The sequence below is a fragment of the Pholis gunnellus genome (assembly GCF_910591455.1).
Source record: "Pholis gunnellus genome assembly, chromosome: 24".
Lineage (NCBI taxonomy): Eukaryota > Metazoa > Chordata > Actinopteri > Perciformes > Pholidae > Pholis > Pholis gunnellus.
In genome coordinates, this window is record NC_136551.1 from 13,960 (window position 1) to 35,596 (window position 21,637).

At 44.4% G+C, this 21,637-nt stretch overlaps 2 protein-coding genes across 4 annotated transcripts; one reads left to right on the forward strand and one right to left on the reverse strand.

The window, feature by feature from the left end:
* Positions 1–1,503: 1,503 nt before the first annotated feature.
* On the forward strand, positions 1,504–14,507 carry fmnl2b (formin-like 2b; the record flags this gene model as incomplete). The annotated part of the gene is made up of 28 exons (XM_079185717.1): positions 1,504–1,620; positions 2,264–2,347; positions 2,593–2,673; positions 2,804–2,880; positions 3,426–3,509; positions 3,636–3,779; positions 4,410–4,536; positions 4,622–4,698; positions 5,004–5,097; positions 5,286–5,360; positions 5,480–5,590; positions 5,674–5,823; positions 5,958–6,059; positions 6,190–6,410; positions 6,750–6,853; positions 7,033–7,221; positions 8,479–8,499; positions 9,107–9,231; positions 9,495–9,697; positions 9,839–10,073; positions 10,394–10,462; positions 11,540–11,620; positions 11,707–11,836; positions 12,472–12,632; positions 13,396–13,497; positions 13,638–13,733; positions 14,214–14,337; positions 14,419–14,507. 28 exons carry the CDS (start codon positions 1,504–1,506, stop codon positions 14,505–14,507), a joined length of 3,273 nt encoding a protein of 1,090 aa, XP_079041843.1.
* Positions 14,508–17,843: 3,336 nt separating this feature from the next.
* rgn (regucalcin) lies at positions 17,844–21,545 on the reverse strand. Of its 3 annotated transcripts, none has more exons than XM_079185751.1 (8): positions 21,431–21,545; positions 19,903–20,079; positions 19,638–19,820; positions 19,469–19,569; positions 18,975–19,089; positions 18,729–18,860; positions 18,353–18,507; positions 17,844–18,241 (listed from the first exon to the last, which is right to left on the reverse strand). In XM_079185751.1, exons 2-8 carry the CDS (start codon positions 20,066–20,068, stop codon positions 18,191–18,193), a joined length of 903 nt encoding a protein of 300 aa, XP_079041877.1. In that variant the 5' UTR covers positions 20,069–20,079; positions 21,431–21,545; the 3' UTR covers positions 17,844–18,190. The 3 variants fall into 3 exon arrangements, with proteins under 3 accessions (XP_079041877.1, XP_079041878.1, XP_079041879.1); XM_079185752.1 differs by having other exon boundaries at positions 19,903–20,162; positions 21,431–21,533; XM_079185753.1 differs by having other exon boundaries at positions 19,903–20,075; positions 21,431–21,486.
* Positions 21,546–21,637: the final 92 nt, after the last annotated feature.

Below are 21,637 nucleotides of genomic sequence, written 5' to 3' on the forward strand. Positions count from 1 at the left end.
ACTAGTTGCTTGTTGATGTGTCCTTGAGCAACACTTAACCCCAAAATGTCTCCTGTAGCTGTGCCTACGGTGTAGAATGTGATAGAATCTGAATTGTAAGTCGCTTTGGATAAAAGCGTCTGCTAAATGACTGTATTGTAATTAATTTGTATTAATTTAATATATCACTTTGATCTTTGATCAACTCAACCAGACAATCAATAATCAATAACTATTGATCTGCTCCCTCCTTCAGTTGATTCATGATTATTTATTTGAGTGTCATATTCACTTGTTTATGTAACTTTATCATTTTATTGATTAGTGATTATTTACTTTCCCTCCAGAGATTTATTTAGTTTGTAACCTGCAGTTCACTGAGTCTCCGCCAGAGGGAGCTCTTCTATTCTAAGTACTGAAGTACTTCTACCACAGAGTATCACAGAGTACCGAGATACTTCTACCACCGAGTATCAGAAACTACAAGAGTACTTATTTATATATATATATATATATATATATATTTTATTTATATATATATATATAATTTTTTTATTATATATTTTTTATCATTTTTATCAATAATTGTATTAAATTAATTTCAGTTTATTCTCACTGAGCTTTCCGTTATTATTGTTTTCGCTGCTTTGAGAAATCTGTTTTTAAAGGCGCTATAAAAATAAAGTTAGTAGTAGTAGTAGTACTTCTACCACCGAGTATCCCAGAGTACTGAGATACTTCTACCACTGAGTATCAGAGACTAAAGTACTTCTACCACTGAGTATTACATTAGGTGTGCTGCTTTATATTTGCTTGTAATATTAAACATTATATTATTATATAATAAAACATTAAATATATTTTTAAAAACGTGTGTTGGATTCTTAGACTAAATATATTTAAATGTTACATATTATTTTATTATTAATGTTCTACCCTGTGTGTGCGCGTGTGTGCGCGTGTGTGTGTGTGTGCGGGTGTGTAGTGGGCGGAGCCTGTGGCAGCAGAAGGCTCATTGTCTGAGGCCGACTCTCTCTTTCTTTCTTCATGTGGGGGAGGAGAGGGGGAGGATTAACCGGCTGATCTGCGACACGCGCTCACACACATTTCATATTACCAACACAACAGCTTCATCTGGATCAGCATCCTCTTCATCAGCATCCTCTTCATCATCATCATCATCATCAGAAGCAGCATCATCAGCGGCGGCGGCGGAGAGGACGAGAGACAAAGAGACACACAGACAGACGGAGAGACAGACAGACGGGATGGAGAGACCAGCGATCTCTGCCGTCTAACGACAGACAGACAGGAGACACAGACAGGAGACACAGACAGGAGACACAGACAGGAGACACAGACAGGAGACACAGACAGGAGACACAGACAGGCCTTCATCACCTCGACCGCCCGTCTGTGTTCTGTGTGTGATGGCCGACCACATGTTCCTGCCGCTGTGCGTCTGTTGAGTGTGTATTGTTGTAGGTGGGTGTGTTCACTGTGTGTGTGTGTGTGTTCGGTGTGATGGGTAACGCAGAGAGCATGGAGACCCAGCTCGCAGTGATCCGGTCCAGAGCCGCTCCGGTTCGACTCCCGATGCCCGACCCAGCAGAGCTGGAGGAGCGGTTCTCCATCGCCCTGGTAAATACACACACACACACACACACACACACACACACACACACACACACACACACACACACACACACACACACACACACACACACACACACACACTGAACGTTTGATATGAATGTATAAATGTTGAAATAATAATTGTTTATTGATACTGAACTCTATTCTATTTATTTGATTTAGTAAATCACAGATTTCTGTCTTTGTATATATTTATTATTTCTGTCTTCGGCTTTATCATCAGTGATGAAATGATCACATTCTCTGTTTTATTCTGGTTTCCATGATTGTGTGTCTTCCTGTTTGGGAGCTGGTCTTCACTGAACCTGAACCTGAACCAGATCCGTCTCACATTCAGACTTCGACTTTACTTTATAAATGTTCCAGAAATATTTCTTTACTTTTGGTTTACTGGAGTTTAGAGAACAGAAACAAGTAATAGAGGACTGGGCTGAGATCCTGGGTCTGGAGGGTCTGGAGGAGGACTTGGGGGGTCTGGAGGGTCTGGAGGAGGACTTGGGGGGTCTGGGGGGGTTTGAAGTTTTTTGGATATTTCTCTGGAGGTTTTGGATAGCTGGCTGGATTTAAGGGGACCGGTTCTGAATGTTCACTAGAAGTTCTAAACTCTTTTTTGGACAAATTGTTTCAGAATTCGATGAATCTTCCTCCTGACAAGGTGCGTCTGCTGCGTTCCTATGACAACGACAAGAAGTGGGAGCTGATCTGTGATCAAGTGAGTGTGTTAATAAAGTTCATGAGTTTGAATCTGTTCTAGAACCAGGACTTAGTTTGGTGGTCCGAGACTCTTCACAGAAACATTTATTAACAATATTTCATCATATTAACAACGACTTTCTGTAGTTTTACACACTGATCGTTGTCACACATTACACATTATAATTCATTCTCATTACAACAGTTGAGTCATTTGTGATTTCTGGTGGGCGGAGCCTCACATGTGATGTCATCCTGCTTCAGGAGAGGTTTCAGGTGAAGAACCCTCCTCACACCTACATCCAGAAACTCAGAGGCTTCCTCGACCCGGCAGTCACACGCAAGGTGAGCTGGGAAATGTAGTTCATAGACGTTTACAACAGAAGTCTTGTTGTTCTGTTTATTGTAAGACTATTTTATTATTATTATTTACATCATTATTACATCTAAATGTCTTTCTTCTGTCTGTCTGCAGAAGTTCAGAAGAAGGGTCCAGGAGTCGACTCAGATGCTTCGAGAACTGGAGATTTCTCTTCGCACAAACCACATCGGGTACCCGTCTGTCTCTCTGAAACTCTGTCGCCTGGAAATTACATTTATATTCAATTCATTTGTTAATGAATCTGTCCGGTCGGTTAAATGAATGTTGGCCTCTGGGTTAGTGTTCAGATCATCATCATAAAGCAGACAGCACCGTTCTGAACGCGTGAATGAACTCGTCATCAGTAAAACTAATTATTTGATGTTCGAAACAAACGACACGAGTCGACAAAACAATGCAGACTTAAATATGTCAACATCCTCCTTTCTTCAACACAAACAGCTTCTACAACCACCAGAGATTCACTGAAGCGTTTCTCTGTCAGAACGAGTCCTTCAGACTCCAACATGAAAACTATTAAAACAGATTCACGACTGAAAGGACTCGTTAGTGTGAAAATACTGATTCATTTCAAGGTTTAGCTTGTTCCACATAACCTCTCTCTCTCTCTCTCTCTCTCTCTCTCTCTCTCTCTCTCTCTCTCTCTCTCTCTCTCTCTCTCTCTCTCTCTCTCTCTCTCTCTCTCTCTCTCTCTCTCTCTCTCTCTCTCTCTCAGGTGGGTCAGAGAGTTTCTGAATGAGGAGAATCGAGGTCTGGATGTGTTGGTCGAGTATTTGTCCTTCGCTCAATATGCCGTCACGTGAGTGTGAACAAGCTAAATCCTCCATCGTTACATATTTGCATGTTTCTTTGAATTCTCCCAGTTGGAACCTTTAAAGGTGTTTAAACTGTTGTTCGTTGAAGCCGGTCCTGTTCTTGTGTTCAGGTTCGATGGAGAGCCGTCTGAGTCTGGAGGTGAGGTCTCGTCCATCGACTCTCCCTGGAGTCGGTCCATAGAAGACCTTCATGGAGACTGCAGCCTCCCATCCCCGTCCTCATCTGTTCCCAGAGCAGCTCGACACTCCATCAGGTAGCATGAACACAACCCTGATGTCTGAGCAGAGACCAGCTGTAATAATATAATAGTAATAATCTGATGTCTGAGCAGGGACCAGCTGTAATAATATAATAGTAATAATCTGATGTCTGAGCAGGGACCAGCTGTAATAATATAATAGTAATAATCTGATGTTTGAGCAGGGACCAGCTGTAATAATATAATAGTAATAATTTGATGTCTGAGCAGGGACCAGCTGTAATAATATAATAGTAATAATCTGATGTTTGAGCAGGGACCAGCTGTAATAATATAATAGTAATAATCTGATGTCTGAGCAGGGACCAGCTGTAATAATATAATAGTAATAATCTGATGTCTGAGCAGGGACCAGCTGTAATAATATAATAGTAATAATCTGATGTCTGAGCAGGGACCAGCTGTAATAATATAATAGTAATAATCTGATGTCTGAGCAGAGACCAGCTGTAATAATATAATAGTAATAATCTGATGTCTGAGCAGAGACCAGCTGTAATAATATAATAGTAATAATCTGATGTCTGAGCAGGGACCAGCTGTAATAATATAATAGTAATAATCTGATGTCTGAGCAGGGACCAGCTGTAATAATATAATAGTAATAATCTGATGTCTTTGCAGCTCTGCGATGGTGACGCGCTCCAACACTCTGCCGAGTCGCCGAACTCTGAAGAATTCACGACTCGTCTGTAAGAAAGACGACGTTCATGTTTGTGTCATGTGTCTGAGAGCCATCATGAATTACCAGGTAACATTTAAATGTACATGAAATACATCAGGTACTGTTCTACATGGTGCTTCTCTCTGAGCCGCTACTTCATCTGTGTCCTCAGTACGGATTCAACATGGTGATGTCTCACCCTCACGCTGTCAACGAGATCGCCCTCAGCCTCAACAACAGGAACCCCAGGTCAGTACTACAAGTACACAAAGTACGAACCAGGAACTAGACACAGGTACACAAAGTACTAACGAGGAACTAGACAGACACAGGTACACAAAGTACTAACGAGGAACTAGACACAGGTACACAAAGTACTAACGAGGAACTAGACAGACACAGGTACACAAAGTACTAACGAGGAACTAGACACAGGTACACAAAGTACTAACGAGGAACTAGACAGACACAGGTACACAAAGTACTAACCAGGAACTAGACAGACACAGGTACCACTAACCGTCTGCTGGTCTTTCTCTCCCCGTCTTCATCAGGACGAAGGCTCTGGTGTTGGAGTTGTTGGCGGCGGTGTGTTTGGTCAGAGGAGGACATGAGATCATCCTGTCAGCCTTCGACAACTTCAAAACTGTAAAAATCACACACACGTCAGTTTTATGTCACAGTTACAAACCGTTTAGAAAGCGATTCTTCTTCTGCTGCCGCTGTTTGACTTCTTCGTTGGTGCCAGAGACATTCACATACACACTGTAGTGTTGAACACACAGCTCTCTACAGACTGATGGATTTAGTATTCATGGCTCGTTGATCTTCTGCAGGTTTGTTCGGAGTCGATGCGTTTTGAGAAGTTGATGGAACATTTTAAGAACGAAGACGACAACATCGACTTTTTGGTACGAGAGATGAACTCTATGTGAACTTTAATGAACTATCTTTAGAATGTATATGAGGATTACATCAGCAGGTAAATAACTGAACTTGTGTCTGTTGTTGCCGTGGTGACGGTGGTCAGGTGGCCTGTATGCAGTTCATCAACATCGTGGTTCACTCGGTGGAGGACATGAACTTCAGAGTACATCTGCAGTACGACTTCACAAAACTAAACCTGGACGAACACCTGGAGGTAACACGGTCACATGTCCCGCTCTCAGCCAATCACACGAGGGCTGTCTCTGTGTTAACCCGTGTCTCTACCTGTCTCACCAGAGGCTGAAGCACACAGAGAGCGACAGGCTTCAGGTTCAGATTCAGGCGTATCTCGACAACGTGTTTGACGTCGGGACACTGCTGGAGGACGCCGAGACCAAAACCGCTGCTCTGGAGCGAGTGGAGGAGCTGGAGGAGAGCATCGGCACAGTAAGACAGACAGGTGGAGAGACAGACAGGTACTGATCTGTCTCTCGCTGTTCTCAGATGTGGAAGCGTCTGCTGGTCAAAGAGAACAATGAGAGACAGACAGGTGTCGTCTAACCCGTCCCTGTGTCCCTCAGATGTCGGAGCGTCTTCTGGACGTGGAGAATGAAGCGATGCTGAAGATCGTTGAACTGGAGAAACAGCTGATGCAAACCAACAAGGAGCTGGACAACACCCGGGTCAGTGCCGTTGCCATGGAAACCACACAAACATTTGGACACCATAGAGACAGACACCGTCTGATGATGTTTCTGAACCTGAACACAAGATAGAAATGTAAATGTTGGAATGTTCCTCTCACTTGTGCAGGAGGTGTACGCCAGCAGTAACTCTCAGGTGCACACCTTGCGGCGGATTGTTCGGGAGAAGGACCAGACGATCCGGCGTCAGAGCCGTCTGGAGCGACAGGCTCAGGAGGCCCAACAGGCCGGAGGACCCGGAGCTCCTCAACCCCAGAGAGGAGAGGGAGACGGGGGAGTTGGTGACTCCGCCTCCCCCTCACCGCCACCTTGTCCAAACCTGTCCCCCAGGTGAGAGACGTCCCCGTTTACTCCGCTGTCAGAGACTAGCTGCTATATTTCTCTCTGGTGGTGAATACTAGACTAATGTTCATCACACAGACGTACGCAGGAATAAATCCCAAATGAAAAGGACCCAGAACAGAACCCTGAGGAACCCCCTGAGGAACCCCCTGAGGAACCCTCCCCTCATAATCAATACTGTGAATGATCGTCAAGTACTGTGTTGAGCCACATGTCAGAGTTCCAAATCAATGCAAAAAAGGGGAAAACGTTTTCTTCCTGAACAAAAATGGAACCCAATGACTGATGATTGTTGATTGTTGATTGATTACCGTATTGATTCCACAGTCCTGAGACCGTAGCCTATCACAGCATGGGACCGGTGATAGGCGGAGCTCCAGGGATGCCGGTCCCTCCCCCTCCACCTCCTCCGCCACCAATGCCAGGCACAGGTGAGTTTCAGCAACACAATGTTCAATCCTAAAATTCATAAAGGAGTTCCCACTGCAGTAAAAGAAATAGTACTGCAAAGTGATGCTACCAAATACTCAAAGTACTCCCAAATGATAAACTTTTAGTCCAAACATTTACACATTACCCGTTTTCTTTCTTCTTCTCTTTGTCTTTTAAGTGTCCAATTGGTCATACCCTGCACCTCCCCCCCCTGCTCCTCCTCCTCCCCCTCCTCCACCTCCTCCTCCTCCATGTCGGACCAGTGAGCTCTCCTCCTCCGTCCCCATGCCCCCCCCTCCTCCCCCTGTGGCCCCCCCTCTCCCAGGTTCGGGTGGGCCCACGGTCATCTTTAACTCTGGACTTGCAGGTGAGACTGAACAAGAGGGTTTAAATGATGCATTTACAGACTGAGGTAACGTTCAAAAATATTATCGGAAATATGCACTTAAAGAGTAACGTGACATCAGGACGAAGGTCTGTTTGTTTCTGTTGATACTGTTGGACCACCATGATGGTGTACGGGAGTACACCTGTACGTCATTTAAGGTGTACTGGAGTACACCTGTACGTCATTTAAGGTGTACTGGAGTACACCTGTACGTCATTTAAGGTGTACTGGAGTACACCTGTACGTCATTTAAGGTGTACTGGAGTACACCTGTACGTCATTTAAGGTGTACTGGAGTACACCTGTACGTCATTTAAGGTGTACTGGAGTACACCTGTACTTCATTTAAGGTGTACTGGAGTACACCTGTACGTCATTTAAGGTGTACTGGAGTACACCTGTACTTCATTTAAGGTGTACTGGAGTACACCTGTACGTCATTTAAGGTGTACTGGAGTACACCTGTACTTCATTTAAGGTGTACTGGAGTACACCTGTACGTCATTTAAGGTGTACTGGAGTACACCTGTACTTCATTTAAGGTGTACTGGAGTACACCTGTACGTCATTTAAGGTGTACTGGAGTACACCTGTACGTCATTTAAGGTGTACTGGAGTACACCTGTACGTCATTTAAGGTGTACTGGAGTACACCTGTACGTCATTTAAGGTGTACTGGAGTACACCTGTACGTCATTTAAGGTGTACTGGAGTACACCTGTACGTCACTGCAACAAGGTGAGAAGTTAAACCACAGCAAATATTTAACAAACACGAACAGATGGATTGTTGTTTTCATGTTTTAACCTCTAAAACTTTCTAAAACGTCGATTTACAAGATGTGCTTTAAGTTTATTTCTATTCAGATTTCTACCATCTTAACTCTCCATGTTTCATGGAGTCTTTTTGTCTATGAGTTTGCCAAATAGTTTGCCGATAGTTGTGAGGGTTTAACTGGACGTGTTGGGGTGAACCCTCATGTTCATAGAGGCTGATGACCTCCTGACATGAAGCCTTCAGGGAATCCTTCACTGATATCAACACGTGTTTCTGACGTGTCCTCTGTTGATCTTTCTTCTTGTTGGTGGTGAGCCTGAGTCGCAGGTGTTTGGTTTTACTTTCCAGTTATTATAAGTGAATCGACCCCTTCCAGCCAATCACAATCCAGAATTCTCAGTTGTCATGGTAACTGTGCAATTTAATTTAAACATGTTTTTTCTCTCGTTCTGCTGACAGACGGTCCTCTCAAGTTATTCTGTACGTTTACTTACTATCTTACATTTTACATCTTTACATTTCTCCATAATCCTCCATCCTTCACCGCTCCACCACCGCTCCACCACCCCTCCACCTTCGCTCCACCACCGCTCCACCTTCGCTCCACCACCCCTCCACCACCGCTCCACCACCCCTCCACCTTCGCTCCACCTTCGCTCCACCACCCCTCCACCACCGCTCCACCTTCGCTCCACCTTCGCTCCACCACCGCTCCACCACCGCACCACCACCGCTCCACCTTCGCTCCTCCACCATCGCTCCACCACCGCACCACCACCGCTCCACCTTCGCTCCTCCACCACCGCTCCACCACCGCTCCACCTTCGCTCCACCACCGCTCCTCTTCGCTCCACCATTGCGTTACAGCGCGTTAGGTGAACGGGGTTAGCGTTATAGTGAACGTCTGTTCAGTTTCTACTTTTGTTGTTGAAGGTGAACAAACAGCCGTCAAACTCAAAGACCAAAGTGAAATTTGACTTCACATTCAGTCCGAACACACTCTAGGTTTTCATCCTTCTCAAAGTAAATGTGATGATGAGTAGACTACCTGTCTCCTTGCTCACCTGTCTGTCTCTGTGATGAACAGCGGTGAAGATAAAGAAGCCGATACAGACCAAGTTCAGGATGCCTGTGTTGAACTGGGTCGCCCTGAAGCCAAGTCAGATCAACGGGACCGTCTTCAACGACATCGACGATGAGGCCATCCTGCAGGTAATACAACAGTTACATTCAAGTATTCAGGTTATTTAGATTTTAAGGGAAACATGTGTTATTTATAAATATATGAAAGTCAAGGTGAGAAAAGCTTCAAGCTGCAGAAAGTGAGTAAACAAGGTCTGAAGTATACTTTGGTCAGTTTCACTTGACAGACTGTTTATTGCTGAGGTTGCTGTACAGCCTGCAAGGCTTTAATCAGTGCTGAAGAGATTGTACAACAGAGGCTGCCTGTCTCTCTCTCTGTGTGTCTCTCTCAGGACCTGAATGTGGAGGAGTTTGAGGAGCTGTTTAAGACAAAGGCTCAGGGTCCAGCAGTGGACTTGACTCTATCCAGACAGAAACTTCCTCAAAAAGCTCCATCCAAAGTTTCTCTGCTGGAGGCCAACAGGTCTAAGAACCTGGCCATCACTCTAAGGAAGGCCGGCCAGGGACCGGAGGTCACTTGTCGCGCCATCCACACGTAAGTCCACCAGGAACAATAAGACTGGTGCAACTACCGAAAGTACTACCTGAGGAGTCCAGACAGTATTACTAACAGTGGACGGTCTGTATTTCATCTGGGATTCAATGTAACTCAACAGTGTATTTTGTGTTTCTGCAGGTTCGACCTACGGACAGTTCGGGTGGACTTTGTCGAGTGTCTGATGCGTTTCCTGCCGACTGAGGCCGAGGTGAAGCTTCTACGACAATACGAGAGGGACAGAAAACCTCTGGAGGCTTTGAGTGACGAAGATCGCTTCATGATGCAGTTCAGTCGCATCGAACGACTCACTCAGAGAATGTCCATCATGACCTTCATGGGCAACTTCACAGACAACGTCCAGATGTTAACTCCGGTAAGACAGACAGAGAGGAAATGAAGATCAGGGAAGATGTATGAAGGGTTTAAACCAAAGGCGATAGATACGGTCTTTCATGGGTTAAATGGGATAATTAAATGCTCACTGAATATGAGATGTTCTTTAGAAAACATTTTTTTAGGATTAAATATACTTTAAAAAAATCAACAAATCAAAGATATTTGAAATATTGATCCACTTTTTAAATATGTCATAAACAAGTAAAAAGGGAAAAGAGAGTCAAACAAATAGAGACAGACAGGTAAACAGACAGACAGTTGTACAGACTAATGGATGTTTGTTGTGTTTTCTCTCAGCAACTCCACGCCATGATCGCTGCTTCAGTTTCTATAAAGTCATCTCAGAAGCTCAAGAAGATCCTGGAGGTCAGTCTGTGTTTGTATGGAAGTATTTACACTATAAATCAGTGGCGGGCCGTGCGTTTTATACCTTCACTGCTGAAATACCACCTTATAACCACATGATGGCGCCACAGCTAGGGGTATTATTCGGTTCTACGGCTGTAACTATAGACGTATTCGTATGAAACCGTTCGTACGAGGCTTACAAACCGAACAATACGTTTGAATAATACTAGTACATTTGGAAAATGCAGAAGCTTAAATTGTAGGAAATATAATGTTTTCTGCGCTCAGTAGGAGACGATGGTCTGTGTGACCTCTGAACCGGAACAACAACAACAGCAGCAACAAAAAACAGCTGGGGCTCCGCAAGTGTTCCGGGAGGCTAGGCTAACTAGCTTAACGGGAAAACAACAGCAGCAACACGCATTCTGCTGCACACTCAAGGGCCATTCAGATATTAGATGTAAAAAAACAAACCAGTTGACTTACCAAATGCTGAACACATCCTCTTTTCTTTGTTGACAAAGAGTTAAATCCCAACTCACTAATCCGTTTCTCCTCCTTCAGCCGTTGAGTGTTAAAAAACAAAGCTAGGTAAAAGAATAAATAATCTACACCAAGCAAAATGCTAAAAATATCATAATTTCTTCCATATCTTTCAATTTGAACTCTCACTACTCCGACTAAGACTCTGCTGTAAGTTTCGTTTCACAATAGTCACGTGCTCGCCCACTGACCAATCACAGCACACGCTGCACCTCACTGCAGAGCTGCTGCTGCAAACAGAGCTGCACGTAATGCTGACGTAGCTGTAGGCCAGCTAGCTGCTCTGACAAGTCAAAGAATACGCCCAACATGTCAAACTAAAGATCTGATTGGTTGAACACTATGACGATCAACAACATCGTCCCCATTCACTTAACCTGCACATGGATTCACTGGTGAGTCTGCAGGCCTGGGGCCTCTCTTCTACCTAGAGACACAGAGGTGAACTCTGATTGGATAAAAGCTCTACAAGGTTCTATTATGTTGATATGTATATAAATGTATATCATTAAAGAACGAAAAGTAAAACTACACCTACCTTCTGTTCTGTAGATCATCTTGGCTCTGGGGAACTACATGAACAGCAGTAAGAGAGGAGCTATTTACGGATTCAAACTGCAGAGTTTAGACCTGGTAACACACACACACACACACACAAGAACAATACTTGAGGTTTATATCGGAGAATATTTGTAATAATATCCGTGTTTGTGTTTCAGCTCCTGGAGACAAAGTCAACAGACAGGAAACAGACTTTGCTTCATTACATCGCCAACGTAGTGAGAGAGAAATATCCTGCAAAGTGTTTGTTCTACAACGAGCTTCACTATGTGGACAAGGCTGCTGCAGGTGAGTCTGTCAGCCAATCAGAGCGCTGCAAGACAGACTGTGGAGTGTGTCCTCACCTGTCTTCTGTCCTCACCTGTCTTCACCTGTCTTGTGTCCTCACCTGTCTTCTGTCCTCACCTGTCTTGTGTCCTCACCTGTCTTGTGTCCTCACCTGTCTTCTGTCCTCACCTGTATTGTGTCCTCACCTGTCTTCACCTGTCTTCTGTCCTCACCTGTCTTCACCTGTCTTCTGTCCTCACCTGTCTTCACCTGTCTTCTGTCCTCACCTGTCTTCACCTGTCTTCTGTCCTCGCCTGTCTTGTGTCCTCACCTGTCTTCACCTGTCTTCTGTCCTCGCCTGTCTTGTGTCCTCACCTGTCTTCAGTCCTCACCTGTCTTCTGTCCTCGCCTGTCTTGTGTCCTCACCTGTCCTCACCTGTCTTCTGTCCTCACCTGTCTTCTGTCCTCACCTGTCTTCACCTGTCTTCTGTCCTCACCTGTCTTCACCTGTCTTCTGTCCTCACCTGTCTTCACCTGTCTTCTGTCCTCGCCTGTCTTGTGTCCTCACCTGTCTTGTGTCCTCACCTATCTTCACCTGTCTTCTGTCCTCACCTGTCTTCTGTCCTCACCTGTCTTGTGTCCTCACCTGTCCTCAGTGAGTCTGGAGAACGTGCTGATTGATGTGAAGGAGCTGCAGCGCGGCATGGAGCTCACCTGGAGAGAGTTTAGTGTCGGACACAACGCCACGCTGAAGGACTTCATCAGCAGACACGAATCACGACTCGGCAAACTGCAGGAGGACGCACGCATCGCTCAGGTGAGCGCACGCACACACACGCACACGCACACGCACACGCACACACACACACATACACACACACACACACACACACACACAGAGTTTAATTTGTTTTACACAGAATATGGCGACCACGCCGATCATTCTCCTCTTCAATGACGGAGTGAATATGAACTGAATCATGACTTCATGCTCAGAATGTGACGGTGGTTCTTAGTTTAATATGAAGCTTCATGTGAACGTTTGTGAGGAAAGACAACATATATTTAAGATCTCTCACCCGGAGCTCCTTATTGAATCATTTTCGTAAAAAATGTCCAAAACATTGAAGATTTTCTTCAGTATAAAAGTAATTCAGTGATATTTAGGCTGAAAAAATGATTGAAGTTGTAGCACACAGCTAACTTAACTTAACTTAACTTAACTTAACTTAACTTAACTTAACTTAACTTAACTTAACTTAACTTCACAACTTCAAGGACTTTACGGGCAAAACTAAATGGCTGAGAAGTAAATTCACTTTTTAATATTCTGAGGATTTCAGGACTTTAACTCTGGAATAAAATAAATGAAAGATTAGATGCTATTTTATTTTAAAGATATTTTAAGTGTTTATGATATATGAGTATAAACAATAATACATTACTTACAATTTCTTTAATGCTGATGACATCACTGTTACTCATCCAATCACAGCGCAGCAGGAAGACGTAACAAACATCTGATGATTATTAATCTGCAGTGTAAAATCGAACCCGTTCCTTTTGTTTGGATTCTTCAGGATGCATTTGAAGACGTGGTGAAATTTTTCGGGGACAGCTCCAAGACGATGCCGCCGTCTGTGTTCTTCCCCATCTTCGTTCGTTTCATTAAGGCCTACAGGGTGAGTGACACGTCTCAAGCCCCGCCTCCCACACAGGGGGCGTGGTCTACGGACATGAAGGACCCTCAGGTCTTCAGCTCAACACAAAATAAGGTTGATGTGTATTCAATGTGTGTGTTTCTGTATATGTGTGTGTTCAGCTGGCAGAGGAGGAAAACGAGCAAAGGAGGCGTCAAGAACAAATGTTACTGGAGAAACTGGAGCAAGAGGAGCAGCAGGAGGAGGAGGAGACCAAGGTGAGACTGTGACCTCTGACCTGTCCCACCGGTGGAACTGCTGAGTCATGATTTACTGTCGACAGTGTAGAAAGAATGGAAACCGTCACTGATCGCTGGCAACAAGACTCACTCGTCTCCGTGACGACGCTGGAGGCTCTGGCTGCTGCAAGGTTTCATTTTTGGAACCAGAAGTGACCATATTAGGATGGGAGGGCGGAGCTTCAGAGGAGCAGGGCTCAGAGGCGGAAGGTCTCATTAGCATGACCAATGCTATGTCAGCAGCTAATGCTAGTGCTAGTTAGCAAGCATCCATCATGTACACATCAGTTGGTGAGATCTCTGAAGATCTTTCTCCTCCTCCTCCCCTCATCCCCTCCTCCTCCTCCCCTCCTCCTCCCCTCCTCCTCCTCCTCCCCTCCTCCCCTCCTCCTCCTCCCCTCCTCCCCTCCTCCTCCTCCCCTCCTCCCCTCCTCCTCCTCCCCTCCCCTCCTCCTCCAGTCTCCCTCCCACAGGGTGAAGCGGCCGCAGCAGGAGCTGCTCACAGAGCTCAGACGACGACAAGGAAAAGACAGCTGCCATGTGTACGAAGGGAAGGATGGAGCCATCGAGGACATCATCACAGGTAACACAGCGTTCCAGGTGAGCAGTGTTCTCTTCTTCTGTCTGCCGTCTGATTGGCTGTTTTGTTCCGTCTCACCTACAGCTCTGAAAGCCGTACCCTTCACGGCCCGATCAGCCAAACGCAGCTCTCGCTTCTTCTGTGACCCCGCCCACTCTGAGGAGCACTACTGAGGGGGGGGGGGGAGATTTACATCATAGCTAAAGAGTTTATGTCAGCATGTTTGAGGAGGATGTCTTCTTCAGATGGCCACGCCCACTTCTAATCGAGGGGACCAATTAGCACTTTGAATATATTTGATGTGACCTGATGACATCATGACTTGTATGTTATTTTTTGGTCAGTTTGTGTTCACAGACACCAGCTGACCTCTGATCCGTCCCTGGTTCCAGAGTCCTGGTTCTGGGGCAGCAGGTCTGTGGTTCTGTGGTTGTTCTGGGTAATTCAAGTCTTTAACTGGATCTTGTACAGGGTTCTGCTCCTTTATTGTGTTCTACTGTATTTACTCACCTTTCATTACGAGCGTTCACAATCTAAAGAGTGAAACTCTTTGATCTGTGACCCGGTTCACCTGAACCCAACCGTCCGCTCACTGCATCTGAAGTCCTGCTGTTAGCCTGTTAGCCTGTTAGCCTGTTAGCACACCAGCAGAAACTTCACAAATTCATATTAAAGAAGTATGCCATTCAGAAACTTCCAGCGATGAAAGTTTGAATTCTGCCGTTGATTTTTAAAATGTGTGACCTGAAGCTCAAAGCTGCAGTTTGAACGGTCACAGTGGGGGGGCGCTGGAAACACATCTCCATCTCCCCATCAAGAACAGTTTCCCTTCCAACATGAATCCAGATTTGAGATAAGAGACGATGAACTGACTCTTCAGTCTGGAACATGAAGTTCAGGACACACCTGGAAGAAGATTCATCAGATTCATGGCACGTCTGGACCAACAGTACTTTACACATATGGACAGACCTGCAGGGTTGTCCTTCAAGGCGTTCTGGTCCTGTCTCAACCCGAGACCTGGACAGGTCAAAATAAACACACCTGGACCAACGAGGACAGAGCGGTGGAGGTGTCCTTTGGTCTGCTGGAGTCCCCCCCCCCCCCACAACCCTTTTCATTAAAGATCATAAAACATCATTTCAAGTTAAAACAAAAGAAAAAAAGTGAAACAGCACAAAGTTTTCTACGTGTAAATACATTTTCTAGAAAGCTGTGTCGCGTTGCTCGTTCTGTGTTTGTTGGTTGTTGGTGATTCTGCACTTGGTGCTTTAAATAAACGCACCGTGTCTACATGACGTCCGTCTCTTTAATACTGTGACACATTTGATGCTTCAGTGTAACATGTTGATATTAATATCTTCTACAATCTTACTGGAACTAAAACACACGGATCTACTGAACAACGCGAGATTAAACTCTTTATTAACAAAGAAAGGAGGACTTTGTCTTTAAACAGTGAACAGCAGCTCTGGTAAGTTAAATGTGTTTGTTTTTACATCTGCAGCAGCTTTAATATGCTTGTTTATATATTATTATTTGTACAACTTGTTTGTATGAAGATGGATTTTTGTTTGGTTTAATATGTGATAGGAACCATTGTTACGTCCAGTGTTGCTCTGGGGACACATTTAGACGGTGCACAGCAACAAGAAGACACGTAAAGTGGCAGACGTCTATATACTCCACGCAAAGTGTGAAAGTTAAAGTGTGAAAGTTAAAGTGTTAAAGTTAAGTTAAAGTGTTAAAGTTAAGTTAAAGTGTTAAAGTGTTAAAGTTAAGTTAAAGTGTTGAAGTGATCATCTTTCATGTGAACTCATTTTCTCTCTCGGTGTTACAGATGAATAAATCCGTCAGGAACAGAACTACGGTGTATTTGCTGGAGGAGTGATCGTTACTAGTGTTCGTGTGTCTCTGGTGTTGTTATGATGGTGTTGTGTATTTGCTGGAGGAGTGATCGTTACTAGTGTTCGTGTGTCTCTGGTGTTATTATGATGGTGTTGTGTATTTGCTGGAGGAGTGATCGTTACTAGTGTTCGTGTGTCTCTGGTGTTGTTATGATGGTGTTGTGTATTTGCTGGAGGAGTGATCTTTACTAGTGTTCGTGTGTCTCTGGTGTTATTTTGATGGTGTGGGTATTTGCTGGAGGAGTGATCGTAGCGTTGCTAGTGTTCGTGTGTCTCTGGTGTTGTTATGATGGTGTTGTGTATTTGCTGGAGGAGTGATCGTTACTAGTGTTCGTGTGTCTCTGGTGTTATTTTGATGGTGTGGGTATTTGCTGGAGGAGTGATCGTAGCGTTGCTAGTGTTCGTGTGTCTCTGGTGTTATTATGATGGTGTTGTGTATTTGCTGGAGGAGTGATCGTTACTAGTGTTCGTGTGTCTCTGGTGTTGTTATGATGGTGTTGTGTATTTGCTGGAGGAGTGATCGTTACTAGTGTTCGTGTGTCTCTGGTGTTGTTATGATGGTGTTGTGTATTTGCTGGAGGAGTGATCGTTACTAGTGTTCGTGTGTCTCTGGTGTTATTATGATGGTGTGGTGTATTTGCTGGAGGAGTGATCTTTACTAGTGTTCGTGTGTCTCTGGTGTTATTATGATGGTGTTGTGTATTTGCTGGAGGAGTGATCGTTACTAGTGTTCGTGTGTCTCTGGTGTTATTATGATGGTGTGGTGTATTTGCTGGAGGAGTGATCTTTACTAGTGTTCGTGTGTCTCTGGTGTTATTATGATGGTGTGGTGTATTTGCTGGAGGAGTGATCTTTACTAGTGTTCGTGTGTCTCTGGTGGACGTTGCTCCTCTGATGTGAATAATATCTGAACGATGCTCTTCAGTGTGCGGTGGAACGCGTGTTTCATCTCCTCAGTTTTTTGATGCATTGTCCGTTCATGGCGCAGCATCCCGTCACGTATTCATGTGACGTTGTCTGACGTCAGTGTGTTTAAAGGTGTTGAGCTTCATTTTTACACAAAACAAATAACGTTGCGTCATAATGAGCACAGCAGTGAAGCCCAGGAATAAAACGCAGGCCCGCCGCTGTGTAGCTGTACTTTTAAAACATAAGAGCGCAATAAACTACTTTAGAATTAATTATTGAACTTTGTGCATAACAATAACACTTTAAACTGATGAGTTTAACGTGTTTAAACCAAATGTTGAGCTTTAGTTCATAGAGCAGCACTACTTTAGATTCATTATGAACTTCAACACAACAATGAGATTAATCACAAAGAAATCATGAGATTAAAAATGTAAATCGTTGCCGAGCACTAATATATAATATATAATACTATATATAATAATATGACAGGCGTTACCGTGAGCATGTTTAATGTGTCCGCAGCTTTTTCACTGAAGTTTGTTGAGTATGAAAATAATGTGACTCTTTGTATTAATTTATGCTGAATCAGTGATTTCATCCAGTTATTTAACAAAAACTTCAAACAATGGTCTGAAGAGAGAACAATGGTCTCCGCTCTAACGCTGCGTTACCAACAAATAAACAGGAGACTCAAGTGAAGACGTTTTTATTTAAAGTCAGGATTTGTGATATTAAAAATCAAACAGACTTCACTTCTGTTATTAGGTTATAGGTCAAAGGATCCTTTGAGTTCAGTTTCACATTATTTAAACGCTGGTCCGATGTCTTTCAGGTTTTATTTGATTTTTACTTCATGTGAACATTACTGAGAGAGGCCTCTGATTGGCTGTCACTGATTCATCCTTTTTTTATTTACAGTTAAACTGCTGCAAATACTTTGTGAAAATAAACATTACATCAGAAGTAAATGGATATTTTTGATCAACAGTGAGCTCACAGTTTCACAGCGTTGATCACTTCCTGCATAAGACAGGCGATCATCCAGAGAACGAGTTTGAAGGCCGACCTTTGACCCCAAGTCCTGTCACCTGTAAACACACACAGTGAGTCAGTGGTGCAGGTGAAGCGGTGGTGCAGGTGAAGCGGTGGTGCAGGTGAAGCGGTGGTGCAGGTGAAGCGGTGGTGCAGGTGAGTCTCACCTTGAACGTGCCTCCAGCCAGCGGCTGTTGTCTTCTCCCTGATTGGTCGAGGCCCAGACTGGCTGAGGTCACGTAAAGGTCAGAGTAGTCTGGACCTCCAAAACAACACGAGGTTGTCTTCATCACCGGCAGAGAGACCGTCTGCAGCCGCACACCTGAGAGAAGACAGGTGATCATCATCATCATCATCATCATCATCATCAACGCAGCATGAACTTCCTCCAGTTCTTCATCATGAACTGAACATTGTTCATTGTTGGTCCGTGCAGGTCGTCTGTGTGACTGTTTTCAATCTTCACCTTTTGTGTCTATAAATACTAAATGTTTACGCTCTTCATCGCTCCTCTTCATTTTTAACGTGGACGTCTGGACTAACCGGTAACGGGGTCGATGTGGACGACTCGTCCGCCGTTGTAACACGCCACCCAGAGACGACCGTCAGCATCGACCGTCATCCCGTCAGGAAGCCCCTCCCCCTCCTCCATACGATACACCACACGCCGGTTACCTAGGCGACACACACATCAAACATGTGTATCTGTGCACTGAAGTATAAATACACACGTACTACAGTACAAGTACACAAATACACACACGTACTACAGTACAAGTACACAGTTACCGATGTGTCCGCTGGTCGAGTCGTAGTCGAAGGCGTCGACAGTCAGAGACAAACTGTCGATGTAGAAAAACGTCTTCTGGTCCAAAGACCAGTCCAACCCGTTAGATATGTCCACCTGAGAGACAGACAGGTAGAGAGAGACAGACAGGTGACAGAGAGACAGACAGGTAGAGAGAGACAGACAGGTACAGAGAGACAGACAGGTAGAGAGAGACAGACAGGTGACAGAGAGACAGACAGGTGACAGAGAGACAGACTGGTAACAGAGAGACAGACTGGTACAGAGAGACAGACAGGTACAGAGAGACAGACAGGTGACAGAGAGACAGACAGGTACAGAGAGACAGACAGGTAGAGAGAGACAGACAGGTAGAGAGAGACAGACAGGTGACAGAGAGACAGACAGGTGACAGAGAGACAGACAGGTAACAGAGAGACAGACAGGTGACAGAGACAGACAGGTAACAGCACCTGTTCATGAGTGGTGGACTCACCTGGCTCAGGTGTCTGGTCACGCTGAGGTCAGAGGTCACAGAGAACAGGGAGCCTTGTTGTCTCTGGACCTCGGCCGGTCGCTCTTCTCTCCCCATCGTACCTGAGACGCCACACACTGTTACCATGGCGATGTTACCTCAGACAGGTTCCTCAGGTGACCAGACTCACCTGCCAGCAGGCGTCCAATCGGATCGACCTTCCCGTCGTTCAGTCGGTTATTCTTTTTGTCCTCGTCGACCTCCACCAGTGATGTCACTGTCTGAGTTGACCAATCGACAGCCACGATGCTGCGGCCCACACCGGCCACATAACCGCCTGATCTACGAGGAACTACGAAGCCCACCGTGTCCCCTGAGGACCCACAGGAGGTGTGAGACAGGTGTCTTTTCTTAAACGTTCTCTAAATGTTTCTGAAAGGCTCTCATTGGCTGACCTGTTTCCAGAGACTGGATCTGATTGGTCGATGGACTCCAGCGGTGGATTTTCTGCCCGCCGATGTCGACAAACAGCAACGTCTGCTCTGACTCCTCCCACACTGGCCCTTCACCAATCAAAGCGCTCGCCTTCACCACGCACTCCACCTTCACCGATGACATCATCAACTGGCTGTCTGGACCAATCACAGAAGGGGATTCAGCTCACACACTGTTTCCATGGTCACAGCCGGCTCACAGACACACACACACACACACACTGACACAGACACACTTTTAAGAATTGTAAAAGTTTAGATATTTAATCTTCAATGTTTGCAGTCAAATCAAAATATAAGAAGAAGAGAAGCGCAGAAGAAGAGAAGCGCAGAAGAAGAGAAGCGTAGAAGAAGAGAAGCGTAGAAGAAGAGTAACGGAACTATAAGCATGAACCGACTCGCGCGCCCCCTTCAGTGAGGCAGAGGAACTGTTCGCTCCTCTTCACTGAGGTTTGATGTCAACATGTGACTAATGAGCTATTCTCTGCAATAAAGGAGTTATAATACAAGTGTCTACAAATATTAGTGGTGACAAACAATGAGAAAACAGGCACGCGCTCAACCTGTCTGTGAGGGATTGCGCAATCTGAGGTGATGCACATCACGTGTCTGAACAGGAAATGAGCTAATTCACAGATTCTGATTATAAAACTGCTTAAAATTATTGAAATCATACAAAAATTAAATTTATAGCACAGATTAGAGAAATATTTATTTTATTTTATCATTATATGTTTTTTACTTTTCACTCTGCCTGTACTAGTACTATAATACTACACAGTACATGTTAGTACTACACGGTGTACTACATATAACATGTATACTCTGCATGTTTCTAAGTACTAAGCTAATACATCATTACACATTATAGTGTATTAAGTCATATTTTAGGAGAGTACTGCTCTACATGTACCACATTAAGATACTACATGTTATAGTACTACATGTTAGTACTACACTGTATTCTACATGTACCACATTAAGATACTACATGTTGATGTTACTGAATATTATACACTACATACTAAATTACAACACGGAATACCTCAACATGTAGTACCACTAGAGGTCATTGTACTACATAATACCACATGTACAGACAATAAGTACTGCATATAGATGTTTTAGAGTACTAGAATATGCAGTAATACTAGGATAAAGAACGCGTTAATACACATTATCCATCAAGATAATCAGCGCGTGAGTACTGCGTATTATACTGCTCGAACCCTAACACGTAGTACTTTCTCTCTTTGTTGCTGCCTTGCTCATCGACGTCACAATCTTTGGACTTTTCTACAACATTCGGCTCAAAATCATCACTTTAGAAGCACGTGACAGACTTCTGTCTTGACGTCACTCTTCAGACCGAGTCCTTGAAACCTTTAAACCGCGTGACTTCAGATACTTTTAAACACACGCAGTACTACTTTAGGACAACGTGTACTTTGTGTACTAGTACACATTCGAGGAAAAAAAGACAACGTACCTGTTGACTTACAGTCCGCAGTAACGTTACTTCCTTCTGAAGTATTTGAAGTAGTAGAACTCTCGACCGGATCAAAGTTCTTTGTTTTGTTACTTTGTATCAGCTGACCAGCTGATGGCTCCGCCCACAAAAACCGGAAGTACCGACTCAGCAAAATTAAAACGATATAAACTTCATGTGATCTAATGAGGAAGACCATGAGACGGG